General features: G+C 35.6%; 1 protein-coding gene across 1 annotated transcript in view; it reads right to left on the minus strand.

The window, feature by feature from the left end:
• BMPR2 (bone morphogenetic protein receptor, type II (serine/threonine kinase)) overlaps window positions 1-22,339 on the minus strand; it is a 121,882-nt gene that overhangs the window by 19,896 nt on the left and 79,647 nt on the right. Inside the window, exons 4-8 of the mRNA XM_004674380.2 lie at window positions 9,648-9,758; window positions 8,471-8,562; window positions 5,091-5,321; window positions 4,340-4,454; window positions 492-652 (exon numbers count right to left, since the gene is read on the minus strand). Coding sequence (XP_004674437.1) covers window positions 492-652; window positions 4,340-4,454; window positions 5,091-5,321; window positions 8,471-8,562; window positions 9,648-9,758 — 710 coding nt within the window. The remainder of the gene's footprint in view (window positions 1-491; window positions 653-4,339; window positions 4,455-5,090; window positions 5,322-8,470; window positions 8,563-9,647; window positions 9,759-22,339) is intronic.

The raw sequence follows: 22,339 nt of genomic DNA on the forward strand, positions 1-22,339 counted from the left end.
TCCGGGCGCAGGCGGGGATCGAACTCATGCGGAAGTGGCTTTAGCTTCTCAGTGCAGTGCTTTAACCCGCTGCGCCACCAGGGAGGGCCCCATTTCACATTTTTTAACTCACCAAAATAAATAAATAAATAAATAAAGATATGTGTGTGTAATTACAGAGGAAAAAAGTCAGGAAGAATACATTCCACATTGTTAAAGGATTAGCAGAGGGTGAATGTCCTATCTCAAACTAGTTGGTCTTATCTTTACTTCAAAATCAGCTACTATAAATTTCCTCCTAATACTTGTCAAAATGTGCTGAAACAGCAATGATTTCTATAATGAGCTGATGAATGTTATGTAAAGCCTTCTGCATTTTTAAATTTTGTAATTCCAGTATGCTATAATTGGCAGTATATAAAGATAATTTCACTGAATAGTTAGTGTAATGTTAAATGTAGTTTACTATGTTTCCTAACTGTGTCAGTGTGACACCTTTTATGTAAACTCACCTCACTTATGGCTGCATTGTCTTCCTCCCCAGGGCGCACCAGTCTGTTTCCAGTCAATCTCATAGACAACCCAAAGTCACTGATAACACAAGTTCCATCATTTTTCACCAGGACATTTCTACTGTTTAAATCTCGATGGGAAATTGCAGGTTTATAATGATCTGTTTGGGTAATTTCAAATATATTAGTGCCTAAATATCAATGCTGGACATAAAAGAAGCATGCATATAACAAAGGCTACACAAGTAAAGAAGATAGCTTTATCTGACTTTTTAAAAACAAAACAAAAAAAGGACATAAATCAAAATTTTGATTCACCATATATTATACAATGTAACTCCTACAGCATGTATATTAAGCTGTAAAGCATTCAGCTGAAACTAACATCCAATTTTTAAAAAATTCTAACATAGGTTTGCTTCCCTCTCTCATTTCTAGGGCAGGAAAAAGGAGGTACAAAAGAAAACAATGTTTGGTGTAAGTAGACCAAAAAAGTCAACTTATCTAAAATAAGTATCAATTAAAAACTGACATGCCTCCAAAATTTATACATACGTCTTATATATTCCTGGTTTAACAGATCAAACCTGAAACAGAGTGCCCCAGGTGTACTCTAAGATTTAGTCATGTCTCTGGCCCCAACTCAGTTCTTCAAATTAAACTAGAAATATTTTTACAATGGGCTGGGAGAACAAGTAGAAGAATTACTCTTTCTGAATAAGATAATGAAAATCTGTTTTCTGATTTTACAGAGAAGCAAAGTACTATACTCATTCTGTTACTTGTTTACCAGTAGACTATAAGGTCCAAGAAGGCAGAAAGAGAATGCTTTACCTTAATTCAAAATGGTTATGCACAGTAAATGCTTGTTGACTGAAAGTATGTATCTAACCTAAGCCCATCATCAGAAACATAACAGCATAGGGCCCTCCTTGGTGGCGCAGCGGGTTAAAGCACAGCACTAAGAAGTTTAAGCCACTTCCACATGAGTTCGATTCTACCTGCCAGGGAGGAGCTCCACATGGGAGGAGCTCCACATGAGGCAGACCTCTCCTGACCCGCCCACTGATCCCCTCAGCAGTGTACTTCATCAATCTGCCTGTTCTGCTCCCCATTCTGTCTCTGGTGAATCCTCTCACCCTCCACATCTGTGGCCTGTACCTCAGTTCTATATGAATAAATACATCTTAAAAAAAAAATAACAGCATATTACCTTCTCTTTAATAAAATAATCTATAGCTTTTGAAATAATAATTTAAAAAAAACCTTAGTATAATTTCTGATATTTAAAATAGCAACTTGGTCTACAGAAAAATATACATCAAACAGAACAAAGTCAATGATAAGTTCATGGAATGCTTACATTTAGGGATAAGCAGACTCTGTATTTACATTTATTATTCATTTTAATGAGTAGACTGCAATTTCACCAACAATGAAACTAAAGACAGAGGATAATGATTCCTCAGGCACAAAAAAAGTTAAAATAATAGCAAAATTAGAAGGAAAAATAGTATTTAACAAGTTTCTTTGTCAAAGAATTGACTTCTTTCTCGTTTTCTTTCCTCACCACTTTCTGATCTAATTTCCTAAGCTTTTACTAACTTGGCTTACCCAACCCTAAAAGAGTTGCATTTTTTTACTTTGGATAACCATACCAAAAGTATATATGGTATCATTTTGGGGTGATAGTTATCTAAGGAAACTTACAGTAACATTACAAAGTGTATACTAAAACTAAGTCAATATTTAAACTAAAAGATCATACATCTTAGGAGAACTAGGAATCATGTAGTGAATGTACAATTAGTTTCAATGAGACAGTTTGAGGGGAAAATGGTACTACTTCAGGGTAGAAAAAGAGAAAAGACATCATAGCATTCTCCACCAATGCAAAGAGCAAAAGTGTAACTGCCCCTTGAGACTTCATTTCCTGTTAAAGCTCTCCTCAGAATTTGGGTGGGAGAGGACATTAAAAAAAAAAAGAAGAAGCAAAACACACAATGATTTTGCTGTGGACACTAGAGCTGTACTAGGAAGTTATCTCAAAGAAAAAAGGGGCATAATATTTTAATTATATGAAAGATAAAACCTGAAAGAAAAACAGTCTTTCTGTGGATATTTATACATACCCAGCGAAGGATCTGTAAGGATGTACATAAAATAACTAGTAATGTTCTGCTTAGGTGGGAGGGATCTATATATATTCTTTATTATATTTGGGAGGAGGTAATACATTTTTGGGAAAAATTCATAGGGAGAAACAACTACAAATAAAACAAGTTTAGTACTTCCTTATTCTGAAGCTAAACACCACCTGCATATGTAACATTATTCCCTACTATAAAAATTCTATGCTAATCAGCAAAATTACATCTGAAGATACTGGGGAAGAAAGGAATTACCTAAAAAATGTGAAGACACTTTAAATGTTTGAAATAGTATCATATACTTATAGTATTTTTAAAATATTGATGACACTCATTCTCCTCAGCTAATGTTTGGCTTGAAACCTTGCTGAATCATGCAACCCTTAAAAATGAGGATTAGGGTATTTTAAGTTCTGTGCTAAGCCAGCACTTTAAAGACGTTATAATAATATTCAAGAGTAAGGAAACACAGTAGTTAATGTGCTAAAGCACTAAAGTAAGTGCATCAAGTTGCTGACACAGACAAATATTGGTCAATTCCGTATTCAAGAAAAGCAAGATGTCAAGATAAATGAAACAATAAATTATTCAGGAGAAATTATTTATATATGAAGCAGCAGCTAGAAAAGATGATCCATGCTATTATAAAATGGAACAAAGATCTTAGAGATTGATACATTAAGGATTCTCTCACTGCAGAGGTCAGAGAGACTGAAGATAATAATGGTATGTGTGGGTTTTAGCATAACAAGAAATGGTTTAAGGGATAAAAGTTCAAGAAAGCACGAAGACAGGATTTTCACAGCAAAACTAATTTAGAGGTGCCTGTGATGTGAGGTGTATTTTGAAACAAAGTGAGAAAGCAAATGTATTAAAGAGATGCTTTGAACAACTGACAAAACTGTGCATAAAATTAGCTGAAGAAAACTGCAATTTATGGTAAGAAACACAATCACAAAGTTGTGAAACACTAACAAAGGTACTTTGTGCACCATGCACTCTCCTCTTCCTACTTAGGTACAGATTTCCATTATTATTTGAGGTAGCAGTGCATGCACTTTAAGGGAAAAAAAAGACAAACACGGAAACCTATACTCTCAGCAACAAATTAAGAGTTAAGCATAGACTAAGTTCTGGGAAACAAAGCATAAATTTAGAGCAGGACTTGTAGAGGTGTAAGGAGGCAATTCCTTTTCCCTGCTGACTAGAATACAGCATAATGGATGTGGTGACCTTGAAGATAAAAGCCACCATCAAAAAGAACAATGGAAGAAAAATACAGAAGCCTGTGGCATAATAATAATTAAAAATAATAATACCAGGGTGCTCACAAACCAATTTTCAGTATTTCTCTATAGATCCTTACATGAAAAAGGGGAAAAAATGAATTTCCAAGGGCTTAAGGGTTCTATAATCAAAAAGCCACTTTCTAAGTATGACCACATGTGTATCTTTGTAGGAAGAGTATTTAGAACTCTAATCAAATGCTCAAAGGGATTGTGATGCCTCCAGAGTTTGAAATTCCTTTTTTCATTACATTCCTTTCTATTACATTTCAAATAGAGTTCTTCATTCCAGAGCTTTTAAACATCTCGTTAACAATAAATCTGTTAACAATATATACTTTTACCTAAAAAATATGAATAAATTTCTTCGAGAATTCTGACCCACATGATAATTCTCCACTCATTGCCTTACCTCCTCGTGGTAGTTCAGTGTGAAGATAAGCTAGTCCTCTAGTCACAGAATGAGCCAGACGGCAAGAGCTTACCCAGTCACTTGTATGGAGACTCAAATACTTGCATAAAGATCCCTATAGATAGGGGGAGAAAGTGGAATTAATTTACTTGCTATGTGGAGGTAAGTTAACAGCATTATGCAGGATTTGCACTAGGTTAGGAGATCATGGAGATTTAATTTGACATTTCAGAATCTCAAATGAACTATAAGACATTTCTATGGGTTTAGAGAGGATGGAAAGGAGAATTGTCCTTTTTTATTTCTCCAATATTAAAACTTATAAATGGTTATTCATTGTAAGTATTTTTTGATTTATCAAATTAAGATAGGAAAAAAGTCTTTAGAATCTTTCTTTACATTCCACCTCTTGCCAGTACAAGCATACATTACAGTTCTGTTTACAAGGGGAACACAGAGGATTTTGTAAATATATGTGGTTTAGTGCTATTCAAAGTGCCCATCACCAACAAACTATTATGAGTCTGGGATAAAGAGCCTATCTTAGAATAATTGTCAATCAAGGTACTACCTCCCACATCAAAAAGTCTTTCTCAGAGAGATTTTAAAAAAGACACACATACATGCACGGAATGGTAGGGAGAAAGAGAAAGAGAACTGGTGACTTAGTTGGTTCACATTCTTCCATAAGTGCCTTAATTCACACACATAAATGGCATAAATGCCGTTTTATTATTTATGAATAACTTACATTGGGATAATATTCCATCACAAGCAAATACTCCATGCGTCCATCTGCAGTGACCCTCTCATCTCCAACTATAAAGCGAGCAATGTTGTCATGTTCCATCAAAGGCACTCTGTAAATATTCTTCTCATTGATAAAATTCTGACGATTTGCAAAGGAAAATACTTTTACAGCAACTGGACGCTCATCCAAAGAACCTTTATATACTGCTCCATATCGACCTCGACCAATCAACTGTAAATTAGTTTGAAGAAAGCAAGGTATTAATTTATATCACACCACAACAATAAATTTACTAAATAATACAGTACAAATCCATATATACACCACAGCTCTCTATCACTTATAGTTTTTAATTCCTCCATTATCATAAAGTGAATAAAGTCTGCATCTTATATGGCTCAGGAAATACCTAATAGATTCTACCACACATAAATACTATTAACTCAGAACAAAAATTTAAAAAGAAAACATTTATAAATTAAACATAGAGAATGAACAAAAGGAGGTAGATACTGAGGAGAGTCAGTGCTGAGAAAGGAATGCATGGGGTTTAGCTGCCCATTTTTATATATTTTAGCATGACAGGATGAGAGTTAAAACAGTGATAAAAAAAAAAATCTAGAATGCTCTGGTCCCACGAACCAGAAGGCAGAATTTGATGACAAACACAACCGCTAAAAGTTGAGAGAAGAATCCCAAAATGGAGAATCATAGAAAAAGAAACCCAGTCAATGTACAGGAGAGATTCTAGTTTCAGTGTAAAATACCTAACTGATTTTGAGATTCTACCTAAGAAACAAGTTTGAGATTTTTTTCAAATAAGTTATTTGTCCACAAAAACAAACAACTGAAAACCAACACATTTTACTGTGTTGATTGAATCCAAGGTCTCCACAATAGAACATTCATAATCTCTGGAATATAACAAAAATTACTTTATGGACAAAGAGTTAAAAATGCAATCCATTTTCTTCATTCTTGCCTCCTGGGAACTCATTTTTTATTGAAACGTTAAGTTTTTACTATCATTTATTTAAGGATTTTTGTCATGTTTCATTTTACAATTTCTAGGTTAAAATTTAACAGAGTACCTTTCTGAAAGAACTTATCAGTGTCTAGTTAAATCGGCAATGTTTGGAAGTGCTTCTTTTACTCAATCCATGATAAAAATCTTATGTTTTACACTAATTGGGAAAACATTTTCTCACATAAAAGTAGTGATAAAGGACTGATCACAAAAATATACGGAGAACTGATGAAACTCAACAAAAATAAAGTAAACAACCCCATCAAAAAATGGGCAGAAGAGCTAAAAAGACACTTCTCCAAAGAGGAAATGCAGATGGCCAACAAGCATATGAAAAAATGTTCAACATCACTTGTAATAAGGGAGATGCAAATTAAAACCACAATGAGATACCACCTCACCCTGGTGAGAATGGCACATCTTCAAACAACTAGCAACAACAAATGTTGGCGAGGATGTGGAGAAAAAGGAACTCTCCTGCACTGCTGGTGGGAATGTAAACTAGTACAACCACTATAGAAAACTGTTTGGAGGTTCCTCAAACTGCTAAACATGGAGCTTCCCTATGATCCAGCAATCCCACTTCTAGGTATCTACCCAAAAGACATAAAAACACTGATTGAAAAAGATACCTGTACCCCCATGTTTATTGCTGCTTTATTTACAATTGGAAAAACATGAAAGCAGCCCAAATGCCCAAAAGTAGATGACTGGATTAAAAAGGTGTGGTACATACATACAATGGAATACTACTCAGCAACCAAAAAAGAGAAACACATGTCTTTTGCAGCAACTTGGATGGAGCTGGAAAAGATCATGCTTAGGGAGATAAGCCAGAAAGAGAAAGAAAAATACCGGATGGTTTCATTCATAGCAGGAGTATAATGGACCAGGCAAGAAAATAACAAGAATAATGAACAGCCATATACCAGAGACATTTTGTGGGGGTGGAGTGGGGAATGGGATCAAAAACAGGGAGGTGGGGGAGGGAAGTGTACGGGATTATGGTGATGGCACATGGGTGACTTGGTGATGGGAAACCCGCCGGGAATACAATTGAGATGGAAAAAAACAAAGTAAAATAAACTGTTATAAAATAAATAAATAAATCTTATGGTTTTAATTAGTGTATTTTTCGGCTTAGTAAATTATTTATAAAAAATTATATTTACACTAATTATTATACATTTAATAGCTACTCTTCTTTTATGAATTGGCAGTTCATCTCTTTTGTCCTATTAACAGAGGTTGTTTCATTCATAGGTATTTATATATAGCTCTTTATCTGCACATTGAAATACTTTTTCTTTTAAAATTAGACTTTTAACTTTGCTTCTTGCAGCTCTCTCAAATGGAAGGGTTTTAAAATGTTTTACAATCTGGCCCTCCCTGGTGGCGCAGCGGGTTAAAGCACTGCACTGAGAAGCTAAAGCCATTTCCTCATGAGTTCGATTCCCGCCTGCCCCGGAGGTGACCACATGGCGTGGCAGACCTCTCCTGACCCGCCCGCTGCTCCCCTCAGCAGTGTACTTCGTCGATCTGCCTGTTCTGCTCCCCGCTCTGTCTCTGGTGAATTCTCTCACCCTCCGCATCTCTGGCCTGTACCCCAGTTCTGTACAAATAAATAAATCTTTAAAAAAAAAAAAATGTTTTACAATCTAATTATATCTACTAACAATTTCTGGTGTGGAGATCTTTTGTTATCAAGTCATTTCAAACAAAGATCATGAAGAATTTTAACAAACAAAGATCATGGTCAGAATTTTAACAAAGATTCTCAGATGTTATCAAATAAAAACTAAATTCTATGGAATCTATAATAGTTATGCATTACTATCACATATATAGGACATCCTATGCATATCCTATATATGATCCTATATGTGTCTTATATCCTATATATGTACAAAGGCAAGGAATATGGATTCCTTGCCTGGCACACTCTCCTTAGAATTTCAGCTCTTTATTCCTATGCTCCTCAATTTTGTATTCAAATATCTTCTCTTCTATAATTCTCTTAGTAGTTTTTAAATAATTTCCTTCATAATTTTCTTTAGTAACTGCCCTTCAACATCTTCTTATCCAGTTAATTCTTCTCTTTAGCATTTACTGCTACTTGAAATAACATATATTAATTTGTTCACCTGTTTTGTAGACTCTCCCAGTAGAATGTAAGTCTCAAGAGGAATATCTATACTGTTTAACTATATTCTCAGGGTGTAGACTATGTGTAGGCACAAAACTGGTAATAAATACTCATAGAATAAATGAATGAATAAATGAATGAAGTTACTGTCCCACATATGCTATCAGAGTGAAAAAAAAAAAGTCAATAATGTAAAAGCAGTATTACCTCCAACAGTTTCAGATTATCTAGGTCAAGAGAGGGTTCCGATGCTGCTGCCTCCATCATGTTCATACTGTGAAGACCTTGTTTACGGTCTCCTATGGTAACAGGTAAAGGAAATTACCAATAAATGTTTCTCTTAAAATCAAATTCTCTATTATATTTTAAGCACATACATAAATAAACACATACACACATATTTAAAAACAAGAGCTAGGCCCTCCCTGGTGGCGCAGCGGGTTAAAGCACAGCACTGAGAATCTGAAGCCACTTCCGTATGAGTTCGATTCCCGCCTGCCGCCTGCCCCGGAGGAGACCACATGGCGAGCCAGACCTCTCCTGACCCGCCAGCTGCCCCCCTCAGCAATGTACTTCGTCAATCTGCCTGTTCTGCTCCCCACTCTGTCTCTGGTGAAGCCTCTCACCGCCCCTGAGCCTCTGGCCTGTACCCCAGTTCTGTATGAATAAATAAATAAATCTTAAAAAAAAAAAAAACACAAAAAACAAGAGCTAAAGAAGGATAGTGAAGAAAACTTAAGCTGATGCCAATGCGAATAAAGCTATTTACTAAACTAGGAATCATCTGTAAGTAAAGTAAACGATTAGAGCTTAATTCTGGGAGATTGTTCCAGCAAGAGAACAAGTTAAAAAATGTAAGAAATACAGCAGAAACATCAATGAAGGCTTTATTAAAGTTTCTTAAATGAATGAATTGGTAATTTCCTAGAAAGCTTATCAAGCCTAAATTATTATAACCACCTTGACATTTGAATATACTGAAAATTACTGTTATATTTTTAGATGTGAAAAATGGCTTTGTAGTTATGTAGTTTAAATCCTTATATTTCAGAGATATACCAAAATACTTACAGATAAATCATATCTGTAATTTATTTCAAAATAATCCTGTGTCATGAAAGGATAGAGTGACTAGGGCTATAGATAATATGTAGCTGTGATAACTGTTGAAAATGGGTGGCAGGTGTTTTGTAGACATTTGAAACTGGTGAAAAACGGATTTTGCTTTGAGAAGAATGGAGCTACAGTTGCAGAGAGACAGATTTTAGCACTGAGCAGAGATTTTAAAAGGGAGAAAATAAATTTTGCTTAAATGGTATGTTTAAATTGTATGGTTAAATGGTATGTTTAAATTAAACAATAGGACAAAAAGTAATATTTTTACCTGTTAGCATTCTGTATCCAAAACATAAGGCAACTATCAAAACAGTTAACACGGAGACGGATGCCAAAGCAATGATAATTGTCTCATCTCGGTTAAATGAATGAGGTGGACCTAAAAGAAAGAAAATTTCAGTTAAGTCATTCATTTAACGTTTTTAGTATTTTGTTAAATACTAAGACTGTCTTTAAGAACAACTGTATCACTATCTAGTCAAATCAATGATGCTTCTGTACCAAAGCAAATGAAAAAGTGTATTTCAAACCATACAAATTAACTTACAGATTTAGAATACACAAAAACCTATTAGCTGTGCTCACAAATATTAAAGTATCAACTATATAAATAAAATACAAATAACTTAAAATTTAAGAGACTAGTCTTTGAACTCACATTTGATTTTAAATCCTAATTCTACAACACTATCTATAAACATTTTAGCAAATTATTTGACTTTTCTTAGCTTCAAATCTCTCATTTGTGAGTTTCTCTGGACTTCACAAAAGTTTAAGTGGGAGTTTATATATTTAGAAAACTGCTGAGTGCAATCAAAAAAGATTAACTCATGCCTTTTGCAGCAACATGGATGGAGTTGGAAGGGATCATACTTAGTGAAATAAGCCAGAAAGAAAAAGAAAAATACCAGATACTTTCATTCATAGCAGGAGTGTAAAGACCCAGGGGTGAAAAAAGCAACTGTAATGAAGAAAAAAAACAAAAAACAATGACAAGTATATACCAGAGACAATTTATGGGGGCAGAGTGGGGAATGGGATCAAAAATGGGGTGGGAAAGGTACACAGGACAATGGTGATGGCACACAGGTGGATTGGTGGTGGGAAGTCCACGGGGATTACAACAGAGAAGGAAAAAGGCACAAAATTATGTAAAAGCAAACTAATTTTAAAAAATAGTACTGAGTATATCATCTATGCAACAAATGGTAGTTATGTTTATCAATACCGATACTCTACTCAATAAAAAGAACATGTCTTTGCAGGTAGTTAAATATGAATTGAACCTGAAACTCAGTTCTCCTTATTTTAATTACCTTGGGAAAACTTCACCCAACTGAGTCTAAGTTTATTCACTTGCAGAATGGAACTATACATACCTAAATCACAGGCTTATTAGTAGCATGAAAACCACCTTACATATTAGTTTCATTCTGTGGATCAGACTATGTTTAGACAAACACCGTTTAGGATAGATGGCCATAAACTAGAGCACATCCAGAAGGGAATAAGTAGAGTAGGGAAAGTTATGAGACCTCTGAAATGTGATATGAAATAAGAAAATGTAATGGTAAGAAAACTGGAAACATCTCATGTCAAAAAAAGAGAAAACCTGACAATAACTATCAATATGCAGAAAAATGAACGTGTAGCTAGAAACAATACCAAGATCCAATTTATGCATGTTCAAGGACAGCAGTTTTTAGCTCAGCCTACAGAAGAACTTAAGAGTTATAAATAGTGCTGTCTAAAATGGAATCAGCTACCCTATGAAATAGCTGTTCATATTTTTTTAACTGGAGGCATTCATGCAGTATTTGATAATAATGACCTGAGATTAGACTTGATGATTGTTAATATTTTATTTGGTCATTCTAAGCAACCAAAATCATGTATATTTGATTTTAAATATTTCTCAGTTTGTAAATTATATGTTTTATCAATGTATAAGTCCCTCTGGCAAAGTCAGAAGCCTATGGCAACAAGTTTCTCTGACGGGCATTCCTGTTGTGACACAATGCCTCTGTCTCAGTTAATATGCAAAATTGAATATTAAAATGTCAAAAGAATGTTTCTATAGAAGGATCTGCTAAGATACTAACACATAATCTTTAGACGTTTGTTGGATTTGAACAGATTTTAACATACTGATAGCTACACCTAAGTTAGAGGAAGAAAGCTACATATGAAAACTCCTTTTACCATGAGATGATTCTTTCTCTTTTATACACACACACACACACACACACACACACAGATGACTATAACTTAAAAAGCTAAATAGTAAATTAAAAATATTTGCAGTACGTGGAAAAATTAGAACTCTGGTGTATTGCCATGGAAATGTGAACAATGCAGTTGCAGTAGACATTCTCTAAGTTTTTCAAAAAGTTAAATGCAGAATTACCATATGACCTAACAGCAATTCTACTCCCAGGGATATACCCCAAATAACTAAAAACAGTTATTAAAATAATTTCGACAGAATGTTCATGGCATCACTAATCACAATGGACCAAATAAGAAACAACACAAATGTTCATACATAATGAATGAGTAAGCAAAATATGGTTATCCACATTGGGAGATATAAAAGGTCACATATTCCATGATTCCATTTATATAAAACATACAAGCAAATCTGCAGAAACAGAAAGCAAATAATATCCAGAGTTGTGAAAAGGAGGAGCTAGATATTGACTGCTTATAAATGGTTTCCTTTTGGGTTGATAAATGTTTTGGAACCAACAGAGGTGACAGTTTCATCACATTGTGAAGGTATTAAATGGCATATTTTAAGTGCATTATGAGTTTTACCTCAAAGTAAAAAAAAAAAAAAAAAAGCTGATTTAAGGCCTCCCAGGTGGCACAAGGGGTTAAAGTGCAACACTAGTAAACTATCTGAGGCCACTGCAGCCAAGGTGCTAACCCACATGGCACAGGAGACCGCTCCTGTCTTGCCATTGCTCTCTCAGCAGTGTACTTCTGTCAATCTGCTTGTTCTGTTTTCCACTCTGTTCTCTGTGAATATTCTCATTCTCCCCCGACCCCCACCTCTGGCCTATACCTAGGTCTTGCATGCATACATAAATAAATCTTAAAAAACAAACTAATGTATATAATCTAGAGTGAGTAACAGAGAGGTCTTACAGCTTTAAGTGCACATGTGAGGAAGGGTGACCATGAAATTTCCTGTTTCACAACTATTTAATATATTGTAGTAAATTCTTTTCTATATTACTGGAATTATCATTCTGAATATCAATCAATCTATGGTTACGCGCTAAGGACCTATTAGGGATTCTCAGACCAATGAATTTTTCTAAATTATTGTATCTGATTTTCATCTGATCTCATCCTTTGTCTGCTATCTCTTTTAGATGATATCAATGTGGTTGCCTTAATGTTTCTTATAATGTAATTTGGACTTTAAAAAAAGATGGCATAGGCAAAAGTAGATGACTGGATAAAAAAGATGTGGTACATATATACAATGGAATATTACTCAGCAACCAAAAAAGAGAAACACATATCTTTTGCAGCAACTTGGATGGAACTGGAAAAGATCATAGTGAGATAAGCCAGAAAGAGAAAGAAAAATACCGGATGGTTTCATTCATAGCAGGAGTATAATGGACCAGGCAAGAAAATAACAAGAATAATGAACAGCCATATACCAGAGACATTTTGTGGGGGTGGAGTGGGGAATGGGATCAAAAATGGGGTGGGGGGAGGGAAATGCACAGGATTATGGTGATGGCACATGGGTGATTTGGTGATGGGAAACCCGTGGGGATTACAATTGAGATGAAAAAAAAATGTGCAAAATGATGTAAAAATAAACTTTTTAATAAAAAAAAAATACCGGATGGTTTCACTTATAGCAGGAGTATAATGGACCAGGTGGAAAATAACAAAAATAATGAACAACCATATACCAGAGACATTTTGTGGGGGTGGAGTGGGGAATGGGATCAAAAATGGGGTGGGGGGAGGGAAATGCACAGGATTATGGTGATGGCACATGGGTGACTTGGTGATGGGAAGCCCGCGGGGATTACAATTGAGATGGAAAAAAAAATGTACAAAATGATGTAAAAATAAACTTTTGGAAAAAAAAAAAAAAGATGGCATAGGGCCCTCCCTGGTGGCGCAGTGGGTTAAAGCACAACACTAAGAAGCTAAAGCCACTTCCGCATGAGTTCGATCCCCGCCTACCCTGGAGGTGACCCACATGGCACAGCAGACCTCTCTTGACCTGCCCATTGCTCCCCTCAGCAGTTTACTTTGTCGGTCTGCCTGTTCTGCTCCCCACTGTCTCTGGTGAATCCTTTCACCACTCCTGTACCTCTGGTCTGTACCTCAGTTCTGTATGAGTAAATAAATAAATCTTTTTTAAAAAGATGGCCTAATAAATGAATGAAAAGTGTGAGAAAACAGAATAAAGACTCTGGGGCTTTTCTTAAAATCATGAGCTTAAATAAAAATCCTGTAGCATGGCTTGCTGCTTATAGTAAAGGAATCTCATCACTACAGACCCTGTACTGTAGCAGTTCATGAAATTAGACATTACCAGAGTCCACTGAAATTCTGATTCTCAAACTTTTCTTCCAGTGTTTGGTGCCAAAACTTGCTCAAGGGTGTCAGAACAGATCTACATTCCACAGTGCAGCTACTGGACTTGACAGAAGGTGAGTGAGGCTTGTCTGGTTGGCCTTTATTGATGACACCCACCTGTGTGCTATCCATGCTAAATTTGTAACAAATATGCTAAAAAGCATTCAGCTTATAGGCTGCATATATAGATAATGTGTTTTAAAATCTGTATGACAGGAAAAATTTCACCTCCAAAAAATTATTTTTTCTCTTCTCGATATTAGTAATTATGAATGTTTTATTCCCCTCCACCACTCCTCCCTATCAAGGTGCCAAAGGTACCTACTGAAGTTGCAGTGAATGTGAAATTAGGGGACAGAAAAAGACACTGGGGGTTTGTCCATTTCATTTGTGTGTAAATTTTTAACAAATGGTGGGCTATAAATCAAAATGTTTCATTGAGCAAGTTTCAGTAGTTAAACTTTGTAACAGTTTTAATAATGTTAAATGCTTAGTACAATGTCAGCATTTGGATTTTTAAAAAAACAAGTAAATTTCTCAGTGATTGCCTTTTTATATGATAGTAGATTCAACCCATTCATAGTACTTTTCTGAGTTGTCCAATGTTGTCTGTCTTCCATGCTGTTTGCTATTAAAATACATTCAATTTTTTATAAAATGTGGTTATAATAAGTGACTTTTAAGGTCCTTTAAATTCCAAAATTCTTAAATGAGTATTCTAAAGTTTTTTTGAAGACTCAGCATTCTCTGCTTTTACTCTCAAAGTTCAAAATGAAAATGAAACATTATTTATACATAAAAATAATCATTAATCCAAAATCTGAAACTATTAATTCAAGTAATAGGATGAAAATATGTTAAAATAGATTTTTGTAAAGCATGTTAAAAAGCATACTAATGGGGGCCCTCCCTTGTGGCGCAGTGGGTTAAAGCACAGCACTGAGAAGCTAAAGCCACCTCTGCATGAGCTCGATCCCCGCCTGCAGCCTGCCCCGGAGGAGACCACACGGCGAGCCAGACCTCTCCTGGCCCGCCCGCTGCTCCCCTCAGCAGTGGATTTCGTCGATCTGCCTGTTCTGCTCCCCGCTCTGTCTCTGGTGAAGCCTCTCGCCGTCCCTGAGCCTCTGGCCTGTACCCCAGTTCTGTATGCATAAATAAATAAATCTTTAAAAAAAAAGCATACTAATGGGTAAATATCTCAAATGAAAAACTTTCCAGGATATGTCACATGGTCTAAAAATATGAGCTCCCTGACTAACTGCCAGGAAAAATATTTCAATATGTGTATTCACATACATGTGCAATAAAAGAGGTCTTTAACCAGAAAACTCTTTAACATTTTTTCTTTAAAAAAATGCTCTCGAAAAAGAAATGCTCTTTTTTTACCTTTATGCTATATATATTCTAACCTGAAATTGTCTAGTTCCCCCAGCTCTAATAAACCCTCTTCTTTAGTCTATTAGTTTTCTCAGTTAAATACTCAGCCAAATGTAAACACTGCTACATAGGCCTGTGTGCAATGACTGGGCTTGTACAAGCAAGTGCTTCCTGAATGCAGAACAGACAGGGAACTGCTGTCTGCCTCATTGGAGCCTGGGATGTTTCTGTTTACAAATCCTGGAGCCAGGCGGGGGCCACTATTGGAGGCGGGCTGTCTGCTTCCTTGCTACACTCAGCCTTTGTCTGGGTCTGTGTCAAAGAAAGAACAATATTGTTGTATGTGCAGCTAGTAACAAAGGGAAGCTTAAGCAGCACAGTGGTGGTATGTTGGCTTTCTTAATCATTTACAACTTTGTGTTGACAGGCAAATTATGGATTAAACTTTTAAAATTTTTGTGATGGGGAGTTAAATGAATTCCTTAGTAAAATAATTTGGACTGCTAAATATTGTTTTTGTAACGATGATGTATTATACAGCTCAGTGTCCTGCACAAATATTTGTACCAAGAATAAACAATGTTGATTTATTTTAATTAATATGTTTGGGATGGCAACTATATGGTAGTCATAATCAGATTAATGTTTATGTTTAATGTCCTAAAAACAAATTGAGAGGAATCAGATTTTTTGTTTGTTTTTCAAGTAGTTATTTAATACTGAATATTTAAGACTATTTAAAATTTAAGTCACCTAATTCATCACTATGAATAGAGCTAGATTGTGAGAAAAAAAAAACAACATTAACAGACAGCAACATAAAAACAGCCCATACTTTGCTACCTAGTATGGCTGAATATAAACAGAATAATGGAAAACTAGGGAAGAGAAAGAAAGAAAAATCATCTGAGTAAACAAAAACTGAAAAGTAAAGAATACATAGGGGAGACATTCAATGCCTATCCTGCTTATTTTAGTTTTGTAAGCATTTACAACTTTAATTTTCTTAAAATGACTTTTGGGTGACCAGAAGAAACTGAATCTCACCATTTCACTTCTTTTATTAAATAATACATTTAAACTAATGAAGTTATTTCTATTTCATTAAATTCATCAAATAAATGTAAAAACAGCCTTTCAGTAAATAAAGGAATTTTAATAAAATACAAGAAAATAGAAAATAATCTACAGGCTATGTGTACATTTTTTCCAAAAAATCATAAAAGTATAAAGAAAACACTATTAAATATATTTTCAAAATATTTTTGGTATAATTCTACCAGGCTTTCCTTAATAGCCTCTAAATTGTTCAGATTTTTTTTAGACATAGAAATAACAAAAATTGCTGCTATCCCAAGCAATAACATTTAAAATTAATACTTTTTAGAAAATATCAATAACCCTTGAGTAAAAAAGAGCCTAAATAAGGAAAAGGGAAATCTAATTATTGCAATGTTCATTATTTAACCCAAAACAAAACCAAATATTCTCACAATCAGAAACAAATCAAAATACTCAGAAAATCCTAGTCAATTTTCCTGAGCTAGAAATGATACTAACAACCTTGTTTTTCAGAACATGATAATCAAATAATATGATAATAAATGTGAAAGTTTTATCTTTCATTCACTGACTAGGTAGCAAAATATGAATTGCACTGGAATGATAACTCTCCCCACTGAAGCTCTTCCCACCCCCCTTCTTCCCTTTCTCACGCACTGATGCTTTTTGCTATGATTGTAATTTGTGCTTACTCCTATGAGGAGTGCAACACAGATCTGTAGAGAAAATTAAGGGTTTTTTTCCTTACTAGAGTTCTTGGACTATTTTCTACCTTTTCCCATGCTCTAGATTTCTCATTGTATTTTTATAAATCCTTATTTTCCCCAAACAAAACATATACATAAGTGTGTATAATACAAATGTACAGATAAGTGAATTATTATGAAGTATTCATGCAGCTACTATTTGGGTCAAAAAAACCCAGAAAATCCGAAATCCCTAAAACCTCCTAGTTTATTACAGCCTTTTTCCTCCCCAGAAATGCCACTATCATCACTTTTGTGGTATTGTTCCCTTGGTTTTCCAAATAGTATTGTGTTCTCTGCATACTTAGTTTTGTTATTCCTGAATTTTATATAAATGTATTTTGTGCCTTGCTTCTTTTGCTCAGTAATGTTTTGAAGATTTAACCATACTGTTGTGTGCTGAATGCAATTTATTCAGGGTTGCTTCTTTCTGTATCAAGTGCAGCCATTTTTTTTTCTCATAATGACTCTGGAGACATCTTAAAATGATAATTAAAAGATTATTGTGGGTAATACCTATAAAACATCATAAAAGCATTCCACAATGTATACATTTGGTGTTTTAGTTACATTTAATACTTTTAAAGTATCCAATTTTATTGCCAAGAAAAAAACAAGCCAGACAAGAGAAGAAGCTGCAGTCTCTTGCTGTTTCTAATGTTTTGGCAGCAGAGGCAGTAGCTAGCAACCAGAAGGGCAGAATTAATTTAAAAAATGCTCTAGGGATATCAAACCATCGATATGCTTGATTCATCTTTTCCATAGTTCCCAGATTGTTCCCTTATTCACTCCTCAAAGCATCTATAATTGACAATTCTTTAAAAGGGAACTACGAAATACGCACATCTGGTCTTCCACAGACATAGAATAAAGATAATGTATTTACCAGATCAACACTGATTAGTCTCGCCAAAAGTGCCCATAAATACTTGTTCAATTCTTACAAATAAATTCTTAGAGTAGGGAGGTAGTGAGGCTATCGAGAGCACTGATGAGGCCATGGGGAGTTTGGAATAATTATTGTTGTAATGGTGTAATTTGCCAACACACGCCATTTGTTTCTCATCCTCAGCATTTCTTCCCAACCCCTCTCTTTTTTTAACCTTTCAATTTCCTTTATGTTCCTTTCTTTCTGCATGTACATATTCCACATCCCATAAAAGTATTCATATGGGACTCCCTGGTGGCACAACAGGTTAAGTCTCAGCATGATGAAGTTAACAGCAGCCATGCAGAATGAGCTTGACCTCTGTCAGGGAGGTGACCCACATGGCACAGCAGATCTCTCCTGTCGTGACCACTGCTCCCCCAAGGACTGTATTTCAGTCAATCTGCCTGTTCAGGTCCCTACTCTGTTTCTGATGAATCCTCTCTCTCTCTCTCCTCACACACACACATACACATACACATACACATACACATACACATACACATGTGCACACACACACACCCCTCTGGCCTACACCCCAGCTCTTGTATGCATAAATAAATATATCTTAAACAAATAAAAAAAAGATGTACTCATTTGCCCCATTAAGAAACATTGGGAAATGCAGAAAGCTCCATTTCTAATCTAACTATAATGCCTTTCAAACAAAAACAAACAAACCCATAGTTATAATCTCTGTGATATAAAGGTAGGTAAAGCAATTTAAAATTTAAAAGCTCAGTATTATGTCAAATTGTAAAATATTAATCTTTATGAATAATTGTTCTGTAGCTTAACCCTTCATAAACCAACACTTCATCTACTAAAAACATTAACAACAAAAACGGAAAACTATTGCTTTTTAGTATAATTAACAGGCTATATTAACAATGTAGAAAATTATATAACTAAAATACTTGCATTAAAAGCGAGTAGAGAGGGCCCTCTCTGGTGGCGCAGCGGGTTAAAGCACGGCACTAAGAAGCTAAAGCCACTTCAGCATGAGTTTGATCCCCGCCTGCCCCGGAGGCGACCACATGGCGTGGCAGACCTCTCCTGACCCGCCCGCTGCTCCCCTCAGCAGTGTACTTCGTCGATCTGCCTGTTCTGCTCCCCACTCTGTCCCTGGTGAATCCTCTCACCCTCCACTTCTCTGGCCTGTACCCCAGTAGTGTATGAATAAATAAATCTTTAAAAAAAAAAAAAAGCGAGTAGAGAAAAAAACTTTAATTTTTACCATCTGTGGCTACCTTTTGTATTCCATTCTTACATACAAAAATTTTTATTTTGAAAGATGTGAGGAATTAATTAAAAACAAAATGAGCTGATACTAAGTATATAGATGCTAAAATAAATCTGCCTTTTAAATTTAGATAGTAACTGTTTTTGCTTCTAACATTCTCACTATCCTATAATAGAAGTATATCCACATTCTTGCCATGACCTCAAAATAGATGGATTTTACCTCCTCACCATTTGGTTTCAATTTTGGCCACGTGACTTGCTCTTCCAGTGGAAGGTGGCAAATATAAAACTGAAATCTAAAATATGCTTGGTAGCTATGTTTGCACTCCTTGTGATCAGGTTGTATCCACAAAGAGAATAACATCCTGAATAGATGTTACTCCTTAATTCTGGGCCTCAACAGAGAAGACTTACATTGACCTGCGGAAAAAGAGTATTTAAGAAAGCCTAAATTCTGAATTAACACCAGACTTTCAATCTCTGTGCCAATATTAACAGAAACTAAAATTTTTTAATTCCTTTTCTTTTCTCCATCTTAAAAATACTTTAAAATACATAAAGTATAGCCATTCAATAGTTTTCTCAGAGCACTAAACCATGAGTTCTGATTAGGAAAGCTATTTTAACCAAACCTGGTCTAGCAGTCTTAATATCCGTCAATCATTTTTTCACTAAATGATATAACAAATGATTAAAAACCTTAGCGATCCAGAGGAATGAGTAGAAATACAGAATCTGTGGATAGATACTTAGATTGGAAAGGCAGCAAATTAATTGTCAAGACATTTAAATTTTTATATAATTAAAAAATAAGTTAGTTCTGGGGCCTCCCTGGCGGCAAAAGGAGTAAAGTTTCAGCACTACGAAGCTATCGGCAGCCACTGCAGCACCTTAGGAAGCTGACCCTCAAGGCACAGCAGAACTCTCCTGTCTTACCCACTGTTCATTCCTCATAGCACTGAGGCCTGCCTGCAGTGCTGCATCCCAACCCACTGCACCACCAGGGAGGGCCAATAGAAGTTCTTAACCTGAATCTTCTTTAACTATTAAGGTAATATTTGACTATTATTAAATAAGTAAATTATTTTCAATGTTGGGGGAAACATTTATGCTTAAAAAGGCTTTCAGGCTTGTTTATGTCATATCTCTTTGCGTGAGTGGAATTTTGTTTACAAAAGAAATAAAAACTCATGATGATAAAAGTCTTATTTAGCAGGGATGCTATTAGTAAAATTGGGACATCAATTATGATGCTATAATTTGTATCATATTTATAATATAAGAACCAGGGCTGTCCATAATAATACTTTTTAAAGTTCTTGATTATAAGGCAAATGGTCCATAAAGCTCATTGCCAAATGGGTAGAAAATGGAATAAGATGGAGAACATAGCTAATAGTAAAAACCATCCACATGTGTTTCACTATTTACTATTTCAAAATAATCCAGGTATTTCAAAACTCATGGTTTGAAACAACCAGACCATTTAAGAGATGTGAATTTTGGGGTTCCCTCTGGTGGCACGAAGGGTTAAAGCACCACATTATGAAGCTTTCTGAAGCCACCGCACCACGACTTCAATACCCCGCCAGGGAGATGACCACATAGTGTGGCAGATCTCTCCTGACCCCCCACTGCTCCCCTCAACAGTGTACTTCATCGATCTGCCTGTTCTGCTTCCCACTCTGTCTCTGGTGAATCCTCTCACCCATCACACCTCTGGCCTGTACCCCAATTCTGTAAGCATAAATAAATAAATCTTAAAAAAAAATAGATGAGAATTTCATGTCTGTTTTCTAATTTTTTTTATGGCAGCACATTCCATGAGCATGGAGAATTAAGGGAACATATGTACTACATTTACATATATGTAATACATTTATTGTAATTTCTTCCTAGAAACAAGTGTTTTTTCTTCTTCTAGGATAGGACTTCAAAAATGTATGCGGTGATTAAAAAAAATCATCATGGCCCTCCCTGGTGGCGCAGCGGGTTAAAGCACAGCACTGAGAATCTAAAGACGCTTCCGCATGAGTTCGATTCCCGCCTGCCCCGGAGGAGACCACATGGCGTGGCAGACCTCTCCTGGCCCACCCGCTGCTCCCCTCAGCAGTGTACTTCGTTGATCTGCCTGTTCTGTTCCCCACTCTGTCTCTGGTGAATCCTCTCACCCATCACACCTCTGGCCTGTACCCCAATTCTGTAAGCATAAATAAATAAATCTTAAAAAAAAAATCATCATAATGAATAAGGTGTGAGGACTATCGGAATTTAGTAAATGTAGATGAGGGATTTCAAGCTACTTCAACTAAGGCAAAATGCCACTGGCACCCCTATTTAGATAAGTTCTTGCCTAGCCATAACTGTAAGAGCACAAATCCTACCTAGAAAAAGAAATATGGGAGAAAATGGCAGCAATATAAAACATCTCATTAACTCAGGATATCTTTCACATCAGCATATTCAAAAGCCTTTAGAGGAACTAAGAGCCATTTTTAGAATAAAAACAAACTTATAGGGCCCTCCTTGGTGGCACACAGGGCTGTACAGCACAGCATTAAGAAGCTGTCTACAGCCACTGCAGAGTGAGCTCAATCCCAGCCAGGGAGATGATCCACTTGGTGAGTCAGACCTCTCCTGTCCTGCCTGCTGTTCCCCTCAACAGTGTGTTTCAGTCAATCCACCTGTTCTGCTCCCCACTCTGTGTCTGGTGAATCCTCTCACCCCCTGTACCTCTGGCTTGTACTCCAGTTTTTGTATGCATACATAAATCTTAAAAAATAAACATATCTTATAAGTTGTATCAGATCTACAAATTCAGAAGGGTTGGAGCTTCCTGAGGGAGTTGAGCAATAGCCAGAATCAGAAAAAGAAAAGTGATATAAGACATGCTGTAGTGCAACCCCAAAAATGCCACTTATAAGTTATTCAAAGTGTACTGTTTTTTTAAAAAAGATTTTATTTATGTATGTATACAGAACTGGG

Source organism: Condylura cristata, unplaced genomic scaffold (genome assembly GCF_000260355.1).
Source record: "Condylura cristata isolate star-nosed mole 26May11 unplaced genomic scaffold, ConCri1.0 scaffold00002, whole genome shotgun sequence".
In the NCBI taxonomy this organism is placed as follows: domain Eukaryota; kingdom Metazoa; phylum Chordata; class Mammalia; order Eulipotyphla; family Talpidae; genus Condylura; species Condylura cristata.